The sequence below is a fragment of the Bufo bufo genome, chromosome 10 (genome assembly GCF_905171765.1).
Source record: "Bufo bufo chromosome 10, aBufBuf1.1, whole genome shotgun sequence".
Classification (NCBI taxonomy): domain Eukaryota; kingdom Metazoa; phylum Chordata; class Amphibia; order Anura; family Bufonidae; genus Bufo; species Bufo bufo.
The window spans coordinates 50,295,266-50,312,876 of NC_053398.1; the positions used below are offsets into that span (position 1 = coordinate 50,295,266).

The 17,611-nt window shown below is 45.8% G+C and overlaps 1 protein-coding gene across 1 annotated transcript in view; it reads right to left on the minus strand.

Annotated features, from left to right (window-relative positions):
- Nucleotides 1–17,611, minus strand: part of CDC42BPG (CDC42 binding protein kinase gamma) — a 180,707-nt gene that overhangs the window by 32,247 nt on the left and 130,849 nt on the right. The window contains exons 18-24 of the mRNA XM_040410586.1: nucleotides 16,287–16,401; nucleotides 15,989–16,137; nucleotides 15,710–15,798; nucleotides 15,579–15,628; nucleotides 14,382–14,462; nucleotides 4,274–4,342; nucleotides 79–184 (exon numbers count right to left, since the gene is read on the minus strand). Of these exons, the coding sequence (XP_040266520.1) occupies nucleotides 79–184; nucleotides 4,274–4,342; nucleotides 14,382–14,462; nucleotides 15,579–15,628; nucleotides 15,710–15,798; nucleotides 15,989–16,137; nucleotides 16,287–16,401 (659 nt within the window). The remainder of the gene's footprint in view (nucleotides 1–78; nucleotides 185–4,273; nucleotides 4,343–14,381; nucleotides 14,463–15,578; nucleotides 15,629–15,709; nucleotides 15,799–15,988; nucleotides 16,138–16,286; nucleotides 16,402–17,611) is intronic.

Consider the following 17,611-nt stretch of genomic DNA (forward strand, 5'->3'; position numbering starts at 1 on the left):
GCAGAAGCAAAAAGAGAGTATTCATTCTAAACCATTCCATTACAAAACATGAACAGATCTGAAAGGAGATGGTCTCACCTTCACAGCACAGTCCTTGGCGCACCAGTCCAACCATGACAGATGTACAGCGCAGACACTTTGTTGGTGATGTAAAGCTTTTCACTTTGAAGGTGTGTGTCTTTGGCTGCAAGCAAATTAAAGAGAACTGAACCAAAAATTATCTATGTAATTTCAGATAATGCTTTCAGAAAACGCAGTTTTTAACCACTTAAGGACCATACCCCCCTAGTGACCAGGCCCTTTTTCACAAATCGGCACTCCACAACTTTAACGGTTTATTGCTAGGTCATGCAACTTGGCACCCAAATTAATTTTACCTCCTTTTCTGCTCACTAATAGAGCTTTCATTTGGTGGTATTTCATTGCTGCTGACATTTTTACTTTTTTTGTTATTAATCGAAATTTAACGAAATTTTTGCAAAAAAATGACATTTTTCACTTTCAGCTGTAATTTTTTTTTAAAAAAACGACATCCATATATACATTTTTCTCTAAATGTATTGTTCTACATGTCTTTGATAAAAAAAAAATGTTTGGGTAAAAAAAAAAAAAAAAATGGTTTCGGTAAAAGTTATAGCGTTTACAAACTATGGTACAAAAATGTGAATTTCTGCTTTTTGAAGCAGCTCTGACTTTCTGAGCACCTGTCATGTTTCCTGAGGTTCTACAATGCCCAGACAGTAGAAAAACCCCACAAATGACCCCATTTCGGAAAGTAGACACCCTAGGGTATTCGCTGATGGGCATAGTGAGTTCATAGAACTTTTTATTTTTTGTCACAAGTTAGCGGAAAATGATGATTTTTTTTTTTTTTTCTTACAAAGTCTCATATTCCACTAACTTGTGACAAAAAATAAAAACTTCCATGAACTCACTATGCCCATCAAAAAATACCTTGGGGTGTCTTTCCAAAATGGGGTCACTTGTGGGGTAGTTATACTGCCCTGGCATTCTAGGGGCCCTAATGTGTGAGAAGTAGTTTGAAATCAAAATGTGTAAAAAATGCCCTGTAAAATCCAAAAGGTGCTCTTTGGAATGTGGGCCCATTTGCCCACCTAGGCTGCAAAAAAGTGTCACACATCTGGGTGAGAGAAATATCTCGGTCAAATGCCAACTTTGTATTAAAAAATGGGAAAAGTTGTCTTTTGCCGAGATAATTCTCTCACCCAGCATCGGTATATGTAAAATGACACCCCAAAAAACATTGCCCAACTTCTCCTAAGTACGGCAATACCAGATGTGTGACACTTTTTTGCAGCCTAGATGCGCAAAGGGGCCCAAATTTTTTTTAGGAGGGCATTTTTAGACATTTGGATCCCAGACTTCTTCTCACGCTTTAGGGCCCTTAAAATGCCAGGGCAGTATAAATACCCCACATGTGACCCCATTTTGGAAAGAAGAAGGTATTCAATGAGGGGCATGGCGAGTTCATAGAAAAAAAAAATTTTTGGCACAAGTAAGCGGAAATTGATTTTTTTTTTGTTTTTTCTCACAAAGTCTCCCTTTCCGCTAACTTGTGACAAAAAATAAAATTTTACATGAACTAGCCATGCCCTTCACAAAATACCTTGAGGTGTCTTCTTTCCAAAATGGGGTCACATGTGGGGTATTTATACTGCCCTGGCATTTTAGGGGCCCTAAAGCGTGAGAAGAAGTCTGGAATATAAATGTCAAAAAAAATTTACGCATTTGGATTCTGTGAGGGGTATGGCGAGTTCATGTGAGATTTTATTTTTTGTCACAAGTTAGTGGAATATGAGACTTTGTAAGAAAAAATAAATAAATAAATAAATAAATAATAAAATATCAATTTCCGCTAACTTGTGCCAAAAAAAATGTCTGAATGGAGCCTTACAGGGGGTCTATATGGGGTGATCACCACCCTGTCATTGATCACCCCCCTTATAAGGCTCCATTCAGAGGTCCGTATGTGTTTTGCGGATCCACGGATCCATGGATCGTATCCGCAAAACACATACGGACGTCTGAATGGAGCCATACAGGGGGTGATCACCCCCCTGTAAGGCTCCATTCAGAGGTCCGTATGTGTTTTGCGGATCCACGGATCCATGAATCGTATCCGCAAAACACATACGGATGTCTGAATGGAGCCTTACAGGGGGGTGATCAGGGAGTCTATATGGGGTGATCACCCCCCTGTCATTGATCACCCCCCTGTAAGGCTCCATTCAGACGTCCGTATGTGTTTTGCAGATCCGATCCGTGGATCCGTAAAAAACATACGGACGTCTGAATGGAGCCTTACAGGGGGGTGATCAATGACAGGGGGGTGAACACCCCATATAGACTCCCTGATCACCCCCGGTCATTGATCAACCCCTGTAAGGCTCCATTCAGACGTCCGTATGTGTTTTGCGGATCCGATCCATGTATCCGTGGATCCGTAAAAAACATACGGATGTCTGAATGGAGCCTTACAGGGGGGGGTTATAAATGACAGGGGGGTGATCAGGGAGTCTATATGGGGTGATCAGGGGTTAATAAGTGACAGGGGGGAGTGTAGTGTAGTGGTGTTTAGTGCTACTTATTACTGAGCTGCCTGTGTCCTCTGGTGGTCGATCCAAGCAAAAGGGACCACCAGAGGACCAGGTAGCAGGTATATTAGACGCTGTTATCAAAACAGCGTCTAATATACCTGTTAGGGGTTAAAAAAAAAAAATCGCATCTACAGCCTGCCAGCGAATGATCGCCGCTGGCAGGCTGGAGATCAGCTCGTTTACCTCCAGTTCCTGTGTGCGCGCATTCACAGGAAATCTCGCCTCTCGCGAGATGACGCCAATCGGCGTTAGTGTGACCTGGCAGAGCCGCCGCATTGACGCCGATCGGCGTTAGCGAGACGGGAGGTGGTTAAAGGAGTTGTGTATATTAACCTGCTCCCCGATGTTCAGTTATGGCTCCTTGGGTACACCACTGTGTCCTCCAAACCTCCAGCACTACAGGTAAACATCTGGCAAGGATGAGGTTCATGTGTGCCTGCACAGCCAATGACCATCCTTGGTGGCTGCAGATAGCTTTGGCCCTAAGCAGAACATAACCCGGTGACATGTCACCACTGTGGCCAGTCATTGGCTGCAGCGGCACAAGTGAGTCCTGTCCATGGCAAACGTTTACCTAAGGTGCAGGAAGCCTGGAACCAGAGCAGTGTCCAGGTAAGTATGCTAAGGGCTCTTTCACACTTGCGTTCTTGTCTTCCGGCATAGAGTTCCGTCGTCGGGGCTCTATGCCGGAAGAATCCTGATCAGGATTATCCTAATGCATTCTGAATGGAGAGAAATCCGTTCAGGATGCATCAGGATGTCTTCAGTTCCGGAACGGAACGTTTTTTGGCCGGAGAAAATACCGCAGCATGCTGCGCTTTTTGCTCCGGCCAAAAATCCGGAACACTTGCCGCAAGGCCGAATCCGGAATTAATGCCCATTGAAAGGCATTGATCCGGACTTAAGCTAAACGTCGTTTCGGCGCATTGCCGGACCCGACATTTAGCTTTTTCTGAATGGTTACCATGGCTCCCGGGACGCTAAAGTCCTGGCAGCCATGGTAAAGTGTAGTGGGGAGCGGGGGAGCAGTGTACTTACCGTCCGTGCGGCTCCCCTGGCGCTCCAGAGTGACGTCAGGGCGCCCCAAGCGCATGGATCATGTGATCGCATGGATCACGTCATCCATGCGCATGGGGCGCTCTGACGTCATTCTGGAGCGCCCCGGGAGCCGCACGGACTGTAAGTATACTGCTCCCCCGCTCCTAATATGGCAACCAGGACTTTAATAGCGTCCTGGGTGCCATAGTAACACTGAAAGCATTTGGAAGACGGTTCCGTCTTCAAATGCTTTCAGTACACTTGCGTTTTTCCGGATCCGGAGTGTAATTCCGGCAAGTGGAGTACACGCCGGATCCGGACAACGCAAGTGTGAAAGAGCCCTAAACCTGATGGATCCTGCAGGGATGGGTGGGGGTTGATATGGGACTGGACATCCCCTTTAGGGGTGTGTGATAAAGAGGGAATATCAGTATATGGTCTAAGTTTCAAAATACATATGCTAAAAATATTGCCCCCAAAACTGGTCTGCAGGAGATGGAGATCACTTATTTCCCATCCATTAACAAGACATATGTACACATACTGTATCTATTTTAGCATTTCCTACCCCCGAAAATTTAGTGTAACAGAACCTTAATGTTTTACTACATAGATACCTTGTCTGAAGGCTCTTCTATATATTCCATGATCCCGGCAGATCTCCTGTTGGCTTTATTTTTGACAGACTAAGAAGAAAAGGATTTTAACATTATTCGAGTTGTTTGTTGTAGATAGTGTTATTATAGAATTTACTTTAAAAGGCATCTGTCAGCAGATTTGCACTTATAACACTGGCTGACCTGTTACATGTGCACTTGGCAGCTGAAGACATCTGCATTGGTCCCATGTTCATATGTGCCCGCATTTCTGAGAAAAATAATGTTTTAATATATGCAAATGAGTCTCTAGGAGCAATGGGGGCGTTGTCCACCTAGAGGCTCTGCTCTCTCTGCAACTGATAGGCCCTCTGCACTTTGATTGACAGGGCCAGGCACTGAAAACATCATCACGCCTGCCTGGCCCTGTCAATTCAAGTGGAGAAGGTGCAGCAGTTGCAGAGAGAGCAGAGCCTCTAGGTGTAACGGAAACGCCCCTGTTGCTCCTAGGTGCTAAGTTGCATATAGGAAAACTTTATTTTTCTCGGCAATGTGAGACATAGGAACATGGGACTAACACAGATGCCTTCAGCTGCCAAGTGCACATGTAACAGGTCAGCCAGTTTCATAGGTGCAAATCTGCTGAGAGATGCCCTTTAAATATTTAGCAAACAATAAGCAACATAAACAGTACATCATTCATGACATGTTATGCAAAAAAAAACAATGCTAGGAATTACATTTTGGAAGCATAACTAAAACTGATTTATTATGGCTATATAACTTTATAATATATTTTGTGCCTCCATTCCCAATTTTGAATAAGCTAACCATGGGTGGTTTATATCTAGAAGCCGAAAAATGATTTTCTGATTACAAAAAAGATAATTACTCTTACCGGTAATTGTATTTTCCGTATAGCCTCCACAACGGCACTAAGCAGGAGGGTACCCAGAATTTTAATCTGGGTAAAAACAATACAATTTTAAATCAAACAATACAGTCAAGATAATTAGGATGGGGGGGGGGGATCCCAGTTCCGCTGTGGAGGCTATACGGAAAATCCAATTACCAGTAAGAGTAATTATCTTTTCCATATGCCTCCCCAACGGCACTAAGCAGGAGGATTAACAAAGGAACCAGACTAGAGACTGACTGCTGACGACAAGACTTTTCATCCGAAGGACAAGTCCCTGTTGGCCAAAATATCCAGTCTATAGTGATTAAAGAATGTAGATGGGCTGGACCAGGTTGCTGTCTGGCAGATCTGAGATAAAGATGCTGAGGCACTTTCTGCCCACGAAGTTGACACTGCTCTAGTTGAATGTGCTTTCAAACTTGATGGTGGAGAGAGTCCTTCCCCTTCATATGCCATATCTATTGTCATTTTTATCCAGAGAGAGATGGTAGTTTTTGAGGCCCCCTGACCCTCCTGTCCTGCGTACTGGACTAGAAGACGATCGGACCTTCTCAAATTTTTAGTGGCCTCCAGGTAAACCAGGACACACCTCTGAACATTCAAGTGGTGAAACTTCATATCAGCAGCCGATTTCGCCTGGGGGCAAAACGTGGGCAAGGATATTTGCTGCTGACAGTGAAATTTTGAGAAAACTTTTGGTAAAAAAAAAAAAAAAAAAAAAAAAAAAAAAGGGCTCATGTTTTAGTACTATTCTATGATCCAGAACATTAAGATAAGGAGGTCTACAGGACAATGCTTGTATTTCTCCTATTCTTCTAGCTGAGGTGATGGCTATTAGAAAAGCCGTTTTAAAAGGACAACAGATTCAGAGAGATTTCACCAAGAGGTTCAAAGGAAGGATCCATAAGAACAGAAAGGACTAAGTTGAGATCCTAAGTAGGAATCGTAGACCTAAAAATAGGATGTAATCTATAAGTCCCCTTAAAAAACCTTTTGAACTCGGCCAACCTGACTTCAATAAAGGCACTGAGTGCTGCTATCTGGACTTTAAGGGTGTTCACTCGTAACCCTTTATCAAGACCTTTTTGCAAGAAGTCTAAAATGACCTTAATGTCAGGTGATAAGGTGGGATTCCAAGAGTCTCCGGCAAACTGGAGGAAAGCTTTCAATGTCCTAAGATAGATGTTAGATGTGACTGGTTTTCTGCTGGATAAAAGTGTGTGTTTATGACGGCATCAGATAACCCTTTTGCTTTCAGGATGGACAGTTCAAATTCCAGGCAGTAAGTTTCAAATGGTTGGTCGTTGGGTGCAGAACTGGACCCTGTAGGAGAAGGTCCGGGATCTGAGGAAGGATCCAGTATTCCCCTCCGGAGAGACTTAGAAGTAGGGGAAAAGACGAGCTCTTTGGCCAATATTGGGCTATTAGGATTACGTGGGAACCTTGTTCTGCTATTTTGGGATCACTTGGATTGGAGGGAAAGCGTATAGAAGCCCTGCAGGTCATGGGCCCAAAAATGCATCCACTCTTGTTGGACTGTCCTTGAACGAGAGGGAATAAAATTGATCTGCTTGTTTTTCTAGGATGCAAAAAGATCTAGACTTGGATGACCCCATCTCCTGCAAATTTTTTGAAATATTGACCTGTTGAGACTCCACTCTCCTGGACTCAATTTTCTTCTGCTCAAAAAGTCCGCTACAGTATTTTCTTCTCCTCTTAGATGGACTGAGGAGATTGTTTTTTTGAGAGTCTTGGCCCAGGAGAAGAAATAGGACGCAATCTGCTAGAGAATTTTGCTCTTTGTGCCCCCTTGCTTTTTTAGGTACACTACCATGGTCCTGTTGTCTGACAGAACTTTGACATTTTGTGAGTGGATGGTTGGGGAAAAGGCTTTTAGTGCCTGTGAGGAATATGGATTAATATTTACTGTCAGCCATGTCCTCACACCCATTTGCTGAAAGATGGCAGAGAAAATCAAGCTCCACAGGGGGGCCCTGCTTCGAAGCCGCATCCATATAGCAGAAAACGCCTAGCAGGCCACATTTGGTTACTTTTCACACCTCCAGTCAGACAGGTATCAGCCCTTGCCAGGATCAATAATACCTCCCAGACATGTTGGCACCTACATTTCATGAGGAATTATGAATCGCCCGGCCATCGCAGACGCAAACCAAATACATATTTGTGTCCCGGTGGCCAGGGAAGGGAGATATCCATATCTCCCCACAGAAACCCAATAGCGGCACCATGTTTGGACTCTAGTTGTAGCCGGAACAAGGGTTTTGTGGGTTATTTGCAGCCAGTCTAGCAGAGGTGGGTGGACCCCTCCTAAAGGCCGGGAGGGGCGGGGCCGGCTACAGGTTAAAAGGCTTGTGCCAGCAAGCGGGCGGGTTTTTCTCTGAAAGGGGGTCACATCGTGCAATGTGTTTGGAGGGACCTGCAACCAGCTGACATCACTGCCTCCGACGTGAATACAGCTAAGAACGCATCACTACCCAAAGAACTCATATCTGGTAAACTGACTTTTGCTCTGCTTAACCCTGTTGTACCTAGATCACCTGTATCTGTAACCTCAGACCACTGTATATATTCTCTGTGTATATTGCGTTATATCTAGTGTGCCCTTAAGGCGATTAAATATATAATTTAATCTTGTGCTATCTTGTATCTCGATCACTAATCCCCACGTCCGTGTTTTGGCCTAGTTATAAGGTACCGCGGGTTGGTTTCTCACCTTATATATGTTTCATTGCAGCAGTGAAAAGGCCCTCTCAGCTTGTTGCCTTCTCTGTGCCTGCGTGGACAGGAGGTGTCTGTGTAAAAACTGTACCAAGCTGACCTTACCTGCTCCTCTGGAGGGCGTAACGTCAAGCTTTGGTAACCCGTGACCATACCGCGTCTCATGAGCTCGACATAGGGGACGTCAAGCGGGCACGAGGCGTGGTATTCATCACATTGGTGGCAGCAAAGTGGGATCGAGATACTAGTGTGTGTGTGTGTGTGTGTGAGAGAGAGTGTGTGATACTCCCAGACACTAAAGACAACCAGCGGTAGCTTTTGCCGCTGGAGTCTTAAGATCAGCTCAACACTAGACAGTCTGAGTGCAAATGCAATAAGGTGTGTGTGCATCAGGTTGCTGTCTGTGTCAGTGACCATCCGTGGAAATGATGGGCAGTTACACAAGAAGCAAGGCTAAGGAGATGGCCGAGGCTATGGATGATGGCGGGGAGGACGCAGTCCAGATAGGGGGCAGAGAAAAGGTGGAAGGAGATTTTCTTCAAGGCGAGGGGGAGCACAGCCAAAGCTCCCCAGGGAGCCAGTTGCCGGCGGTGAGGTCCGCGGTGGGCCTCACTCCACCTGCCCATCCCCCCAGCCAGGCAGACTCGGCCACTCTCCTACAGGCTGCCCTGTACCGACTCCAGGCCAGAGACCAGGCTTCCTACAAGATCCTTCTGGCAGCTGCAGAACATCGCGAACGGACAGAGGCTGCAGAACAAGAACGTTGCGAGCAAGCACAGGCAGAGCGTGCGCACCAGCTACAAGTGCTCCAGCTCCAACTCCAGCAGCCTTCTCCAGCCCAATGTGAGTCTCCAGAGATCCGGATTCCCAAACTGCGGGTGGAGGACTTCCCCCTGCTGGACAAAGATGAAGACTTAGGCACTTTTTTTGTTGGCATTTGAGAGGGCCTGCCATCAGTACCAGTTGCAAGAGGACCAGTGGGTCAGATTTCTCACGCCACGTCTCAGGGGAAAAGCCCTTGAAATCTTTGGGTACCTGCCCAGTGAGACCACCCTGAGCTATAAGGACATCAAGCAGGCTCTGGTGCGGCAGTACAACTTGACCCCTGAGACATACAGGAAAAAGCTCAGGAGTTTGCAGCGGGGTTCTACCCAGAGCTGGGCCGATCACATGCAGGCCTTGCTGAGAGCGGTCGACCAATGGGCCACAGGATTGGAGCTCACCACTGTCCAGCAGCTGAAGGAGCTCATCGACACAGAACAGTTCTTGTGGAATTGCCCAGAGGACCTACAGCAGTACCTCCACGACCGAAAGCCAAAGGGGGCCTCCGCAACAGCAGGGCTGGCCGATGAATACACCAATAACAGGACTTCAGAGGCCCGGAAACCTGTCAGCTTGAGAGGGGGTAAGACGCACGCAGCAACTGCTACCCCTGCCCCTAGGCCCAAATGGGCACCAGCCCCTGCTACACTTTGCACGTCCGTGGGGGAACCCCGACTTTGCCACCTGTGTAAGTAGCCAGGACACTTCAAGGCTATGTATCCCCAGCACCCAAGGGACCCGTCCCAGTCATCGACCCGGAAACAGTCCACTGCGTTGTGTGTGGGTGGGGGTGGTGGGAGGTCCGTTGACAATTTTTAACCGGTCACCGTGGGCCAGGCCGTGGCCATGGGACTTAGAGACACCAGCGCTGAAAAGACTCTGGTACAGCCTGAACTGGTGGCACGCCATAATTTATTGCCTGGGAGATCCCTTACTGTCTCTGGGATCAGAGGAGTAGAACCGGTGATGCCAGTCGCCAAATATCCTCAAATATCCCTGCCAGTGTTTTGCTGGGGACGGACCTGGGGCGGCTTGTGTCTAAGTACGTGGCCGCTGACACCCCGAGGTCCGATTCCCCAGAATGTGATGTAATGTCCACCCCTGTTGATACTGTTATTGTTCATAACATGCCTGTTGAGGGGGATGTAGGGATGGGGGATGTAATGTGTGCCTCTCCCCTCAAGGTGGAGGGGGTCATTCACGCCAGCTGTGCTGAGGCCCCAGGGTGTGGCTTGCTGGGACCTGTTGTCCTCAGGTGTGGCTACTGAGGGGACAAGCAGGGGGCAGACAGCTGCGGGGGAGGAGGATGCAAATGAGGTCAGGGCTGTCCCAGGAGAGATAGGGCTCCCAGATAAAGCCTCAGTGCAGGATTCCATCACAACCGGGATGTCAGAGGGCCAGGTTAGTCCACCTGGACGGGCGACTTGGTCGGAAGCCAAGGGGAAGCAGGCACTACCAGCGGTGAGAGCGACCATAGCTGCTGTCACACGTAGTGGGAGTGTTGGGGAGGGGCCCCTCAGAGGTCTGATAGCTTTCCCCCTTTCGACCAAGTGGCTGCAGAGTCAGATGGAGGCCTGGAGACAGTTACCGGGGACCTGACAGAGAACGTGGCAGTCTCGTCTATTCTGGCCATGTCTGGTCAGGGGTTTCAGGTGGCGTTAGTGGCTGACACCAGCCTGAACGCTCTCAGGGAGCAGGCGGCACTGCCTCCCTCGGACTCAGACTTCAAGCGGGTGGTCTGGGACCAAGGACGGTTGTGCCTGGAAAAGGTCCAGCAGGGCTCACCGGAGGTGTGGCCTAGGGACCGACAATTTGTGGTACATTACCCGTTCAGGGCGGAATTTTTGTGGATTGCGCACGAGATTCCGATGGCCAGATACCCAGGGGCCGCTAAGTCAGAGGCCTGGACGGGAGATGTAGCCACCCCTGGGGCATCGGCAAATGACCCACAAAACCCCTTAGGGTTTATAGCTCCAGTCCAGAAGGTCACAGGGAGATGGTTCTGGGACCAACGGATCCGCCTGGGTTTCGGCTACAACTAGAGTCCAAACATAGAAACCCAATAGCGGCACCGTGGGGAGATAAGGATATCTCCCTTCCCTGGCATCCCACCCTCAAGCAAAGACCATGGGCATGTTCATCGTGGCCACCAGGACACAAATATGTATCCGGTTTGAACCTGCGATGGCTGGGCGATTCATAATTGCTTATGAAATGTAGGTGCCAACATGTCTGGGAGGTATTGATCCTGGCAAGGGCTGATGCCTCCTTCTGGGGTTTTTCCTGCAGGATCCGTACTGTCTGACTGGAGGTGTGAAATGTAACCAAATGTGGCCTGCTAGTAGTTTTCTGCTATCTGTCTGCGGCTTTGAAGCAGGGCCCCCCTGTGCAGCTTGATTTCCTCTGCCATCTTTCAGCAAATGGTGGGTGTGAGGACATGGCTGACAGTAAATATTAATCCATATTCCTCACAGTGCCAGAAATACTGCTAGCAGTTCCTCTGAACTTGAGGATATAGAAAAGAGATCTGGATCCCAGACTCCTTGTACCAGCTGATTCCCGCAGTGGGCTCCGCAAAGGACCCGCTTGCGTCCATTGTGATGACAACTTGATTTGGTGTCCGTCATGGTACTCCCTGGTTCAGATTCTGCAGATTCAACAACCAACCTAGAGAGTTCTTTACCCAATATTTCAGAAGGTAGTTCTGAAGAACTCTTCCGTGAAACTGAGCCCATTTGACTGCTGGTATTGTTGAAGTCATTAGACCCAGAATCTTCATGATATTCCAAAAGGATACTTTCCTGAGCAGACGAAATGCTGAGATTTTTGTTATAAATATCCTCATTCTTTTGTTGCGGAAGAACAGACATCATCTGATGGGAATCCAACTGAATTCCCAGAAACAGTTTTACCCTTCTGAGATAGATCGGATTTGTCCAGATTCAGCTTCCAGCCCAGTGACTGGAGAGTGCTCAGTACTATCTGTAAGTGACCTTGTAGCAGAATCTGTGATGATGCTGAGATGAGAAAATCATCTAGGTACGGAATAAATATTTATTTTTGATGGAAGACCCTTGAGACTTCTGCCACTAACTTGGTATAGATCCTCGGGGCTGATGAGCGGCCGAAGGGTAGGACCTGGAACTTCAGATGGACAGGTTGGTTTCTCAGGAAGATTGTGAACCGGAGATACTTCTGGTGATTGGGGTAAATGGGCACAGGATAGTATGCATCTGCCAAGTCAAGAGTTACCATGTAGCAATCCTGGGTCAACAAGTTGATGGTTGACCTGTCTCCATCTTGAACTTTTTGTACTGGATGAATCTGTTGAGATGTTTTAGGTTGATAATTGCTCGGAAGGAGCCGTTAGTTTTTTCACCAGGAATATCGGGGAGTAGAATCCTTTCCCTGTCTGATCTTCTGGCACTGGGATAACCGCTTCCTTCTCTAACAAAAGTAGAATCTGGGACTCTAGTAAATGATTATCCTCCTTTTTTAGTTTTCAGTTTATTATAAATCTTTCTGGGGAGGTGGGAGAAGAAGAGAACTCCAGCCTGTATCCTTGACGAATTATATCCAGGATCCAAGAAGACACTGATCTTTTCCCAGGCTGAGATGAACCTTTTTAATCTTCCCCCTACTGAATCTCTGACGTCATAAATTTGCTGACCTCCTCCTTAATAAGGGTTTTTAGGTTATCCACCAAAGAAAGGGCCTCTTCTGACAAAATCTTATCCATGCACTTTTGACAGAGTGGTCTTTTACTGTGACCTGCTAACTGCCTTTTACATATTGCGCACTTCAACTTCAGTGCAGATTCCCCATACCGGTGTTTTCAATGAGCGACTTCCTGGTCACGTGGTACGTGGCCACACGCCGTGCATGTTCCGTCCACGTGACCTGCTCTCGCGAGACTCCAGCCCTGACGGAGAATCGTGCCGCCGGCGTGTCTTCTATCCCCTTTTGGCTCCGATATGAGCAGTTTTTGCCCGGGGCTGCCCGCAGCGCAGGATTTATGCCAAAGCTAGTGGAGGGAACAGTATCTCGTCCCAGGTTCCGCTGCTCTGCTTCAGCTCTCCTGACTATTCAGGGACCACTTACCCAAGGTTGAGCACTATGTCTAAGCAGGAGAGAACCCTGCTTGTTCTACACTTCGTCCCGAGGGACACGAAACAACTGGAGAAGGTAAAGGGGAGGAGGCTTTTAAATCTTTGTTCTCCATGTTGTTTACTGTCCCTGGGAGGCGGGGTACCCTCCTGCTTAGTGCCGTTGGGGAGGCATACAGAAAAAATGACCTCAAATCTGCAAAAGGGACAAACATTCACACAATGAACTGACTATACTTGGTCATAGCAATTACTTTGTATTCTCTGATTGTTACCGGTTGTATTAAAGTGAATAGGAGCTGAGCTGTAGTAAGCCGGCATGGCCACTACACAATAGAGGGAGCTTTCTGCTTTCATCCACTATTTTGTTTCCAGTACCAGTGGCTCCCAAAACAGCTGAACAAACAGGGTGCCTGGTGTCGGACCCTCAACCATCTGATATTGATGACCTACCCTGAGGATAGAAGATCAATATCTACAGACTGGAAAACCCCTTTAAATGGAACATTTATATCATGCATTAGTTTCATCCTATGAGGTGTCTTTCTGTGACGCCACATGGTAGCCTTTTTGTTGCTGCAGTTGAGGTAAGAAATCCTTTGTAAGCTGAAGAGGTCTTGGCTTGGCTGCAGATACAGTATATTACAAGAGTAAAGTCTACACACTTCATCGTTTCAGCAACTAATTCTAGGATCCTATGAATGAACAATGTAGGTAATAATGTAATTGGGCAGATACTTGATGGCTGGGTTACAAGACTGTAAGCACACTCAGCTTCAATGCTACACTAAACAGGGTTGTATTTACTATAAGGCAAGTTAGGGCAGGTGCCCAGGGTGGCACTTCATAAAATAATAAACACGCCAACGTGTAACGCATCAAAACACATGCACACCTGAAAAAACAGATCAGGTGTAATCTCATGCTTTATTGAATATATAATAGATTTTAAATTGTTATCTGAAGACTTAACAGAACACACAAGCACACATCTGGAATCCAATAAAAATAATAATGGTCCCGCTGCATTATCTATGGATAATAAGGTGTATATAAAAAAGCATCAATAAAGATATACATAAATACAAGGGGAAAAAAACACCCTGAATACAGAATGCCAGTTCAAATAACAAAAACACCTGTAAACTGGGGTCCCTGATAAAGCTACAGTAGGAGGCAGCGACAGTTGTGGGATTCCAGTCTACAGTATCTTGTCTCTAGTCCAGTTCACACAACCCATTTCTTTGATCTTGATTTGGTATTAATTTTTTGGGCAGTCACATTATTAATTTTGCATATTTATTTTCATGCACTGTAGGACTTATTGAGCACATATTAAAAATTTGCCTGCACCTAAAGCTAGTTTTGCATAAGCGGTGATAGATCTCTACCAGAACAGCCTGCCGGAGCTCTCTGGATCCAGCATTGACAGACCGTACCGGAGTGTCCATCGGCCTCATTGAATCTCCTCTCACTGGATAAGAAAACTTCCTCCGATTCCCAAAAATAAGTACAAGATCAGCCCTGATGCACTCATACTCACATCGGTTCTGTCTCCTCGTCTCAAGAGGACATTGCTCAACGCTTGAAGTGGTTCAGAGTTTTCTGAAGCCGCCACATCCTTCTGTTGGAAATACAAAAGTATAAATTATAATAATAATCTTTATTTATATAGAGCCAACATATTCCACAGCGCTGTACAATAAGAGGGTTCATCTACAAACAGAATCATACGTTACACAGGAACAAACAAGTCATCAATTAAAACAAGAGGAATGAGGACCATGCTCACAAAAGCTTACAATCTATGAGGAGATAGCAGTAAAACAAAAATATAAAAATGTGCTTGTTTTGAACACTGGTCTGGCCATCTTAACAAAATAGGGGAGTAAATATAAAGCTGCATGAGCTAGCCACCAGCCGATATCCATAGAGCTTCTGAGTGCATGGGGTGTAGTGGATAGTGTCTGATGATGGATCAGAAGAATGATGTTAAAGGGGGGAGGGGGGAAATGGAGAAAAGTTAGATTAGGGGATGTGATTGACGTGTTTTTCGGGAGAGCCTAAAGCTGTGGATGTTGTAAATTTAAGGGGCATTACGTTTATAACAAGTTAGATCTCCTGTGGATAGGGAATATCAGATTGATGGGAGTCCTGCTGCTGGAACCCCCATCGATCACGAGAACGGGAGCCCTCTGAAATGGACAGAGTGGCTGATCGGAACAGCATGCCACTGCTACATTCATCTCTATGGGCGTGCCGGAGATAGCCAAGCACTGTATTTGGCCATCTCCGGCAGTCCCATAGAAATGAATGGAGCGGTGGTGCACTTTTCGGGTTGACTATCGGATGTTAAAGTCGCCCAAAATTAGAGTTGGTAATTCTGAGAACATGAAATGTTGAAGCCATGTACAAAAGTGATCCAAGAACTGGACGGGTGAGCCAGGGGGGAAATAAACAACTGCAACTATCAGGGAGAGAGGATAGAAGACTGAGGGTGTGGACCTCAAAAAGATGGGAATAATGGAACTGGAGAAATGACCTGGAAAGTGCATTCTGGGGAAAGAAGTATTCCGACCCCACCACCATGTCTGTTGTCAGGTCTGGAGGTATGAGAAACACTAAACTACATAATTACGGTGCAAAGAATGTACGACAGTTGTTTTTTTTTGCATAAATTGCACCAGAATTTTGATTATTCAATCCCCCCCATTATGTACAAATATAAGGCCATTCATACCTCAGAACGGAATGATAAAAATGGAATGAGAGAACGTTGAGGCTTGTTTTCTGAAAAACAGAAAATTCACATTGAAGACGCAATCTAATCATAACCATAATTTCGACACACAGATTGTTACCCATTGTCACCTGATATCCCCTTTGTTTTTACTTCCTCTCGCAATCTCTCCATTTCCACTCTCAAATTCTTGTTTTCTTCGTCTGCCTCTTGTAGCTTTCTAAGTTACAAAACAATACATCTTAAATCAGCCTCTGAATTTAATTTCTTTGCCAACATAATGAAAATAGTGCTGAAAGTTCAATAGAACAATTGTCCTAAAGGGAAAAATGAATCACGCCCTTTGCACATGTCTGACTTTTTACAAGGTCATCAGCACAGGTTCCAGATAGTTAAATGAATGTCAGTACCTGTCAGTTTCAAGGCTATCAGACTTGAGTTTATTCAGTTCTTCCTGGATACTCTGCTTTGCTCTGATCTCTGCATCTAGAGCAGACTGAAGCTCGAGCCGTGCTGAAGCCTCTAGTTTCTGTAGCCGGCGTGCTTTCCATTGGCTCTCCTAGCAAGTAAAAATGACACAATATACACGCTCAGATAATTTATAAATGATAGATGGAACCATCTTAACATATTCAGATTATCAGAAGAAATAACTGTTTCTTGTGAGTTGTCATCCACTGCAGAAAAAAAACCACAAGAATTTCTTACCCCTGTCTTGCTGGATGGGGTTTGATTTCCAGAACTTTTCAGTGTCTCTAACTCTTCCGTCATTTTAAATGATAAGGCTTGTAGATAAATTCGTGACTGTTTCTCATCATTGACCCTTGATTGAATAAAACAAAACAAAAACAAAGAATAAATATGTATCGGTAGAACATATAGCTGTGTCCTTGTGGTATACGCCACTATATGCACCCTTGTTAATAGCAATAAATGGAATACGCCTCCGTATACATTTGTCTTTTGCCTGTCAGAGATCTACCTGCAATGCCTCTGAAATGTGACACTGTATAGACCTAAAAAAGCATACATTGGCTATTGGACTCCCACTGTACTGTCAAAATATATAGCTATGTGTTTAGTACTGTGTCCCAGACTATTCTTTTCTATACAGTGTTTGCACTTTGATACAGATGGAGGATTCCTCTGGCACGCAAGGACTTTTCTCCAATGCTCAACCATTTATCCTACAGATGCCACTGACGCTCTATTTATTTCCTATGGGGCTGCTGAAGATAGCTATGTTTAAGCGCTCAGCTACTTCCGGCAGTCCCATAGAGATGAATGGAACAGCAGTGGACATGATCGATCTGGGTTGATAAAGGTGATCTACAAGAACCAGCTGGGAACAAACCAAGCTGATTAACCCATTTCGGAGGAACAAGAGAGAAGTGTATAACCCTAAAAATGCTGCATGTGCCTAAATTTAGGTGCACATGCATTAAAAATGCGGCATAATGGACTTGTGCAACTTTGTTAGACCAAAAACTGCCGTAGGGAGTCTCAATAAATGACCACAGTGTTGTCTTCTCTGAAGCGAACCATAGGTGTCTAAGATACCCCCAGAAGGGCGAGAAGTGTCCATAAGATCATACAAGGTCCACTCAGGTAGTGGAATATTCTCCAGACTAAATTTTTGTAAGAAGTCCAGTTCGTCAGCTGTTGATCTGTGATGCTACGTTGTAATCCACAATAAGAAGGGAAAACCCAAACAATACTGGATGCCCTTCGCCTGGAGCACATGAAGAAGAGCCTTAAGAGTCGCTCTCTGACACAAAGTCCATTGGGAGAACTTGTGATTGAGTTTCCTGATAAAAGAGAGGACTTGTGGAGCATATATCCTGTCGGAGAGCAACTCTATCTGCCATATTAAAGGGGTTTTCCAGGGCTCAGATAATGGTGACCCATCTTCAGGACATTAGAACCATGGAAGTTTGACACCTGGCACCCCCCTTCCCCCGATGAACTGTTTCATGTAGCTGCTGGAAATTATACTGTACACTGGAAGAAGCCGGAAACCAAAGGCTCCATCC